The 9,174-nt window shown below is 44.7% G+C and overlaps 1 protein-coding gene across 1 annotated transcript in view; it reads left to right on the forward strand.

Annotated features, from left to right (window-relative positions):
• Positions 1-289: 289 nt before the first annotated feature.
• LOC134878269 (potassium voltage-gated channel subfamily C member 1-like) overlaps positions 290-9,174 on the forward strand; it is a 60,359-nt gene continuing 51,474 nt past the window's right edge. Inside the window, exon 1 of the mRNA XM_063904197.1 lies at positions 290-847. Within this exon, the coding sequence (XP_063760267.1) occupies positions 305-847 (543 nt within the window). The 5' untranslated portion in view covers positions 290-304. The remainder of the gene's footprint in view (positions 848-9,174) is intronic.

Genomic DNA, 9,174 nt, shown 5'->3' on the forward strand with positions numbered 1-9,174 from the left:
CACACACACACACACACACACACACACACACACACACACACACACACACACACACACACACACACACACACACACACACACGCCCCCCCCCCCCCCCCCCCCCCACACACACACACACACACACACACAAAGACTCCTCCTTCCCCACCTCTCTCCTCCTCAGCTCAGTTGACTCCTTGCAGTTGCCGGGACGGTGCACCAGCAGCCTGCAGAGCGGGGACCGGCGGTGGATGGGGACTGGGGCCAGTAGCCGCAACAGCAGCAGCAGTCGGGCGCACCGACCGAAGCATGCTCCAGCGCAGCCATGACTTGCTCGGCGTCAGATAGCGAGAAGATCGTGATCAACTGCGGCGGGATCCGACACGAGACCTACCGGAGCACCCTGAAGACGCTGCCGGGCACGCGCCTCTCCTGGCTCACGGAACCCGACGCGTACAGCAACTTCGACTACGACCCCAAGTCTGACGAGTTCTTTTTCGACCGCCACCCGGCCACCTTCGCCTTCATACTCAACTACTACCGCACCGGGAAGCTCCACTGCCCCAACGATGTCTGCGGGCCGCTCTTCGAGGAGGAGCTGGCCTTCTGGGGCATCGACGAGACGGACGTGGAGGCGTGCTGCTGGATGAACTACCGGCAGCATCGCGATGCAGAGGAAGCCCTGGACAGCTTCGAGCAGCCCGAGCCGGACGCGCCCGAGGATGACCCGGCGCTCACCGGCGGGGCGGACGGAGACCTGAAGCGGCTGTGCATGCAGGAGGACGGCCGCAGGGCCACCAGGTGGGCGGTGGTGCGGCCCTTCATGTGGGCGCTGTTCGAGGACCCCTACTCCTCCAAATACGCACGGGTAAGTTGCTGGACAAGTGTCTTTCTTCCACTACTCAACCACCTTTCTGCGCATGATATACTGCGTGTTTCTTTCTTTCTTTCTTTCTTTTTCTTTCTTTCTTTCTTTCTTTCTTTCTTTCTTTCTTTCTTTCTTTCTTTCTTTCTTTCTTTCTTTCTTTCTTTCTGTCTGTCTGTCTGTCTGTCTGTCTGTCTGTCTGTCTGTCTGTCTGTCTGTCTGTCTGTCTGTCTGTCTGTCTGTCTGTCTGTCTGTCTGTCTTTCTGTCTGTATGTCTTTCTTTCTGCTCTGGCGCTGCGCATACGTACCCACGTTTGGAACAATTGTGGCCACTGCGCATTGTTTCGCGTAAAGTTTCAACTGGAGGGGGAGGATTTCAAATCACTGCAGTGTGTTCTACTCTTCTCCCCTATTCTCTTCTGTTCTCCTTTGTAATCTCTCCACTTAATACGAGTGTGTGTAAATATGTTGGCACTGCTGATGACTTTCTGTCAGTGCGCATCAGTCCACCATTATCACTTTTTCCTTTTCTCCTCTGTGTCTACATGTGTGTCATTTTCATTCTCCAGCTATTCTTAACAGTGTTAACACGATTTAACCTAATTAGGCGTGACCCTAATGTGGGACCCACTTCTCAATCCAAATTGGTATTGAGTTGTTCTCAAGTGTTTTAACACAAAGTAAAAAGTAAAAGTGAAAATCCAGAGGTCGGTGTGTCCTACTATGGGTGCAACACATACTGTAAGCAGCTACCTCACACTCCATCCAGTAGGTTGCTGGGTTTCTGCATGTGTGTGTGTGTGAGCACTAGACATGAGTGTGTTCCTGGCAGGTGGGGGGTAAGTGTCTGATGGAGCAGAGACTTTTCCACTGTAAAACACATATCCCTGTAAACACACATCACTTCAGTTTGGATACAAATGTTATCTGCAAAATATTAAGTGTCTGCAAGAGGAGTTTTTTTTAGAGGTATGTCTTGAAGGATCCAGTAAGGCTAAAACATAACGTGTACAGGCGTTGTCAAGCTCTATAAACTCTGTTTGACAAATTCCTCCCAACACTAATGCAGGACATAGTTTACCCTTCAGGGAGAGAAGGGGTCAGGGTGGTGGAGTTTATGTTCCATGGCAATCCAACACCCAAAGTATTTGCATACTTATTTCTGACTGGCTTCTCTTACAATATTGGAAATTATATAATAAAAGTGTGTTTGTGCAGTCGCAGCGTGACATAGAGGGGGGACAGGTTGACACGTTGACCAAAAGCAAAGACTCAGTATTATAGGAGAGGGAGGATGAAGTGCCCGACCCCAGTTTTAAAACGTAAAACCAAATCCAATCTTTTATGATTGTGTGTAAAAAATATGATCAGTCCCTGGCAATCAATAGGAGGGAACAGATTTAAGACTTTAGGGAAATGAGATGAGTAATGTATTTTTCAAATCATTTAGTCATTCTGTCTCACCTCTCTCCTGCAAGTCATGTTCTCTTCTTTAAGTTCTCTCATCTCTTATTCTCTCTTTTCCCTTTTCAAATCTTCATCTATAATTCCCTCTGCCTCAGTCCTCCCTCCCTCACCCATGCCTCCCCCTGCTTAAGTGTCTCTAAAAATCTATGGGGCCAGTGCTGACCACCGTCGGTGTTTTCTGTGGACTCTGCCATACGCAGAGACAGCATATTGACTCAGTCACTCTGTGTGACCTACGTGTTGAGACACACATGCTAGCACACACACACTAGCACACACACTCTGATGTGAGAGATGTACTGTTGGGAGGCATGAATACACAACAGAAAATGAGTTAATGCAAGCACATTAAAAATCTGTAGAAACAAGGAGACATACACACGCACCATTGGTCCAACAAGGGTCCACAGATCCCTTGTTGCTTTATCAGGGATCTCATGATACCATTTAAAATGTAATTCCCAACATATATACAACAATGAGAAATGGCATTGTCCAGCCCATTACCCTCAAAAATGATGTCCTTATCGCATGATGTTAAAGATCAATGCAAGGAGTTGTGAGCCCTTTGCGTTGCGGCTCGGAGTGTGTACTGTGGGTGTGTTACTTACATGCTGCAACAAACCTGCAATGTACTTATGCGTTTTCATTTGGCATAAATCATCCCCTACTCTTAACTGTCATGCATAGGTACTGTAGAAATAAAGAATAGTACACCGGCATTCAATATGATACAGTGGTGCAGTGATGACGTATTTTTGTAGGCCCAAACGGAAGTTAGCATCACAACAGCTCCCTCCAAAAGCAATAGCAATTTATGTCCACTGGCAACATTCTTGCCAGAGATAACGTTGTCCATGCTCTGACATAGACGACAACAAAACATTACAAACAGCTGACAGGTCAACAACATTTTCAGGGAAGAGTGCATGCTTTCGCTCTAGCGCAGATAAAGTGGTGAGCCTCTGATGTCATACTGATGCAGGTTTGTTTAGCAGGCTTAATCGGCTAAATGTGTCTTAGTTCGTACTTCTCATCTACAGTTGGTTTTGTCCAGTGTAGTTCTGTGAGGCTCATCACATAGGTTGCAGAACTCAAAACGCCTGAAAACCCCTGATGAACACAACATGGTACTAAAGAAATGACGACAGATGACCACAGTGAGTTTGGAAGCAGCCACTCTTCTTCGTTGGTGCTGCATGTCGTACTCAGCTGGCAGGTTTTTCATGCATAAAACCTGTGAAGTCAGAAATTCAAACGGTAGCCAAACAAGCGACTGAGGAACCCAAAGGGGGGTTGAGTGTATAACAATAAAATTGAACGGCTGGGTTGGGGGAGCATCGGTATGACAGCTGGGGGTGACTTTGAAAGTGTTGCAGTCAATAGTTTCGGTGCCAGCGTGGTGACATAAAGATAGGGTGGAGAGGGTGGAGAAGCAGCGTCAGGTAGGCTGAGGTCAGGCGGCCAGCTTGTTTTAGCTGATTAGCTCGCTGGGGAAGGACGAGCCGCCCGTCCCTGCCAACGTCCCCCGCAAGAAGAAGAATGTCGGAGAAAGCGATGGAATAAATGAGCTTCATTTCGTTATGAATATGCTACATTTTTGCAACGGCAGCATCTCTTTCTGCCCTTCTCTTTTCCCTCTTGTCCTCCTCTCTGCCACACTCCATAGGCAACCCCCCCACCCACCCATTCCCTTTCTCCCCGTCATCACCACTGACAGCCCGTGCTGCTTTATTACCACGATTTCAGAGCTGAGTGCTGGATTGCTTATTATCGCTATTCAGCGCACCCCCCTAACCCCCTCCCTCCCTGCTCTCTCCTTCCTCTAACCCCCCCCTTCTTCTTCTCTCCGGCTCTCTGCCTGTGCTATAGCGTAACACTGCAGTCCCCCGTAGTAGCTGACTGCGCTGGAGTCTGCTGCAGAGAAGGAGGAGAGATGGAGAGAGGGGATGGGGGGGGCAGGACGAGAGATGTTTTTTTGGTTGGGGATGGGGATGAAGGGGGGGGGGGTTTAGTTTGAAATAAAATCAGAGTGAGAAGCAGTAGAGGAGGAAGAAGAAGAATAGGATGATGGGGGTAACTTTGTGCACCCCCTCGTTTTGCTTTTTTCCCCCTTTTCTGCTGAGCTCGGCACGCTCGTATCCGTTTATTGATCAGCCTCATTCAGGTGGATGTCTCTGACATCAGCTGAATGGTGCTCTCTTTTGTAAGCAAAACCTCCCCCCCTCTCCCTCTCTTCTTCTCTCCTTTCCTCCACGCAGCGGGGTGCGATGGAAATTCCCAGTCCCTCAAGGAGAGAAACAAATACCAACACACACCAGCACTCACACACCAGCACACACACACCAGCACTCACACACCGACACACACACGGCTGCTGCGGCACCGCTAATGTCATTTTGACCTCATTCTCAGAGGCTGTGTTGCACACGGGGGGTTATTTTTGTTCATCGTTATTATGCTGTGATGTCACGCTGGAGTTTAATAATGAAGTACTGCACTTAGACAGGCAGAAAAGAAACTGTTAGCACGTGAAATACTGACCGCCGTTCCAGGTTGGATCTTGTGACCAAAGAGATTTACCTGGTAAAGATTGTACCTTGGCTACTTTGGAAAAGATTTAATAGATACAACAATGGAAAAACAAATACAAATTGGTGTGATACTGATTGTCAGAAAATGTGAGCTACCAGCTAGCATGAGCTAACTGTAGCACACACCACTAAAATGTGGTATAAATGCTTGAAAAATTTAACAAAGCTATCATAACGGATAAATGCATATGTGGCATATGCATTTATCCGTTATGATAGCTTTGTACATTTTTTATGAGTAATATAAGTGCAAACTTCTCCAAAAATATTCAAACAATGTTCAGTGGCGGTTGGATGTATACAATGTGAACACATTTCACATAACTATATTAGGTTAGTTAAAAGCAATGTAATATTATTATAAGTTGAACCTAGTTTTTGGATTTATTTGAACTTAATATTATTTATTTCTTCTCACCTATTACAGTTATGTGAAATCTGTTAGCATAACACAATTAAATTCATTTTTTTCAGTGTTGACCAGTTTTACTAGGGGGGCCATGCTGGGGAGTAGCATTTTAATTGCAGGACAAACGAGTGAAAGACAGTGTGCAACATTTTTACATTTTTAGTTGAAGTCATAGAGCACAAAGAAAACCGAAGATACCATCATTGTTGTTTCTTTTTGTAACAGAATTTGATTAAGTAGTTTTATTAAATTACATGAAAAACAAAATGCATTCCAGTTAACTAGTTACAGCACAACGCTACATAATGTTGTATTATCATTATAAACTCCTCTTTTAGATGGGGGTGACAGGGGGTTCAGAGCTCCTTGTTACAGGGGCACTGGCCAGCGTTACCCCCCCCCCCTTACAACCGCCCATGTTCACTAATACAATTGAATGCGCGACGAGTTGGAGCTTCAGCAGTATGCTTTACAGCTTTCTGTCTTTATGCAAAAGCTAGGCTAACCATTCAGCTCTGAGCTTTAAACACAGATGTGACATGTTCCTGCTTATTGGGAAATACATATATGTAATTATAATATAAATACAGTCCATTACTGAAGTGTTGGACTACTCCTTTAAGAGCTAAGGTGAGACAGGTGGTCAGTGGGTGGATGCTGGCCCCATGCTTCACCCAAAAACAATGACTTAGCCAGTGTTATTTATGGAGTGGGTACATTGCTTCCGACCTTCAGTGCGGAGCACAATGCCATGGAAACGTCACTGCAGCCAAACAATGACAGATCATTATATATAAGAACACACTTCTCTCCCTATCTTTAGCCCTCTTGATATTTTTTTCCTCCTTTAAAAAAAAAAAAGCTTTACTCCGCTCTCCCCCCCACCCTCTCTGGTGGTTTTGTTGCGTTAAATGCAATATATCCACCAGGGTCCCCCTTCCCCCTCTGAGCTTTTCAGGATAGTGCTGCGACAGAGCTTTCTTTCTCTGTGTGTCGTCCATTGCAGGAGAGATACTGAGGGAGAGGAGGGTGAATGCAAGAGGAGAGGGTGTAGAGAGAGAAAGAGAGGCAACCTAGTATATTTGATGACATGTCAAGAAATAAAGCGTTTAACCTCTGTGTGATCTCCACTGTCCTTTCGCCGCACAGGGGTCACCCACACACACGCATGCACGCAGACACACACACTGGCTAAATGCGGCAACACTGCCACAAAAGCAGCCAGTTGAGCATATAAAATGGCATATGCAGTAAGCCGCCAGCCGCAATATACAGTACATTCACACATGCTGAAGATTAATGCAGAATGATCCACTGTGACGTCGAGTGTGTATGTGTGTGTGTGTGTGTGTGTGTGTGTGTGTGTGTGTGTGTGTGTGTGTGTGTGTGTTGTGTGTGTGTGTGTGTGTGTGTGTGTGTGTGTGTGTGTGTGTGAGGGAAGGAGGTGATAAATACAGATGATCTCCTTCCACTTTGCTTTGCTTTAAGAAAAAGAGCTGCTCATGTTGCAACAAGAAAGCCTTCTGGAACCAGTTCCCACTCGTACAGCACTCTATCTCCAATAGCTCAATTTTTAATAACCATGCTATAGAGTGCTGCAGTGATGACGTATTTCTGTAGGCCGACACTGAAGTTAGCATCACAAGGGCAAAAAAGCAATGAGATTTTTTACCATTGCATTTCTGAATATTCCTGAAATAAGATCTTTGGAAACACACTCTGACTACTTCAGAAGCAACATCTCCTCACACTTACTCCATCGTTTTAATTGTTGAATCACAAATGCAAAGCCAGTAGTAAAAAGCTAATGTAATCCTATAAAGGAACTACATAACGGCCACATGGCTTCAACTCACCACCACTAACCTAAAGGAGGCTAATGTTTGGTGTGATGATGTTAAGTAATCTAGATTAGGGACTTGTTAGCAACCGCCTTATTTAGGCTTCAGAGGTTCACCAGTGGGGTGTTTATTGACATATTGACGGCTAATATTGGTCTATAAAGGAACTACAGCATTGTCACATGACTTCACGTCACCACCGCTAAACTAAAGACAGCTGATGAAGTTCAGTAGTTTATTTTGTCACTTGATAGCTTCAGACATTCAACAGTAGGGTTTTTGTCTGACATATTTGATGTTGTAGAACAAAGTTAAATAATCTCTTCAACTTGTGTTAACCACAGACTTTATTTCAGGCATCTAACATTCAATAAGCAGTTGACTTTGAGTAAGCGAACTGGATTTTCTCCTATTATCTATTCATTTCCTTCACATATAAAAATGTTCTGTGCTATTTTGACCTTTGATTTCCTTCGCAACCTTAACTCAGGAAAACAACAATGCCTTCCAAAATGACCTTTTAAGGTTTTTCTGATTGGCCATTTTTTCAAGTTACGTTAGGCATTTATTTTTCAAATTAGTGCTGATTGGTCAAGGTTATGGAGGGGTCATGGTCATGGCTAAAAAGAAGACGAAGGATGGCAACAGAGCTACCTGCTGCCAAAGTCAGATGTTTTCATTACCCAACCACCAACTCAACTTACTGTACTCTTTATGAGTTTTTTAAGGGCAACAAAAAACTGTTTAACGTATTAAGCACTTGAACATATCATTGATGTGGCTTTTTCTTTTGGCTTGGACATTTTTTCAGTCTACTTGTTAATGACAAAACAGACCGAAATGTTTTCAACCTGCTGTAACTCCCCCTAATTCTGATTCTACATGAGGAAGTGTAAGGAAGCGTTGCCATCAGCGCAGCAGCTGTTATGTGTGCTAAACTGTTTCCTTGTCATTCTTTTACAGCTAATAACACCATATGCTGTGCTTAAGGCTCCTGTTTGAAAATAACAACAACTCCCAAATCAGTCTCATGACATGCGTGAACACATACACACTCATACACACTTCCATTTGTCATGAATGAGCAGGTGCCTAATGTTCTGCAGCAACCTGCAGCCCGAGGGTGCCCAAATTACACATCCTGTTTACACCTTTTTGTTAACCCGCATAATGAAGCACAGTTAGGGTGCAGGAATGAGTCCTTTAGGCAGGAAATAAGTTAGCATGTTACTTCCACGCTCCCTCAATCCAAAGGCAATGGTTCTTTGAACTAGTTTACATTAAATGACATGTTACTTGTTAGACGCTTTTATCCAAAGCGACTTACTCTAAACAGTGGGCAATCCCAACAGGAGCAAAGCAGTTTGAAGTGTCTTGCCCAGGGACACAACCTGATGCTGACTGCGGTGGGGATGAACCAGTGGTCCCCTAATCTGAAGATCAACTCACTAGCCCACTACCTATTAAGCACTGGTTCTGGTTAGTTTCCAGTTACATGTCTGAATCAAGGTCTGTTAAGGTGAGCTCACAAGTGAATTTCATGACGACATACAGTACGTCAATAAACACCCCACTGGTGAACCTCTAAAGCCTAAAAAAGGCAGTTGCTAACAAGTCCCTTATCTGGATTACTAATCATCATCACACCAAACATTAGCCACCTTTAGCTTAGCAGTGGTGACGTGAAGTCCTGTGATCGTGATGTAGTCTGTTTAAAGCTATACGTTTGCTGTTTCTTGGTGATTGCAATTATGCTTCAATAATCATAACGTGGTGGTAATATGGGGAGATTATCCTGCTGAACAAACAATCTAAGTGTCATAGTCTTGTGTTTACGACAGATCTTACTTTTGCATAATCTAAAATCCAATTGATAAATCTCATCGATGTTTAATTCTGTGTCGGACTACACAAAACATCATCACTGCACCGCTTCCTTGGCTGGTGCAACTGAAGTCTAAAGGGTCGGGGTAGGGTTAGTTTTGGGTTAGGTGCTAGCGTTTAAGCTATAGTAGAATA

The sequence above is a fragment of the Eleginops maclovinus genome, chromosome 16, assembly GCF_036324505.1.
Source record: "Eleginops maclovinus isolate JMC-PN-2008 ecotype Puerto Natales chromosome 16, JC_Emac_rtc_rv5, whole genome shotgun sequence".
Taxonomy (NCBI): domain Eukaryota; kingdom Metazoa; phylum Chordata; class Actinopteri; order Perciformes; family Eleginopidae; genus Eleginops; species Eleginops maclovinus.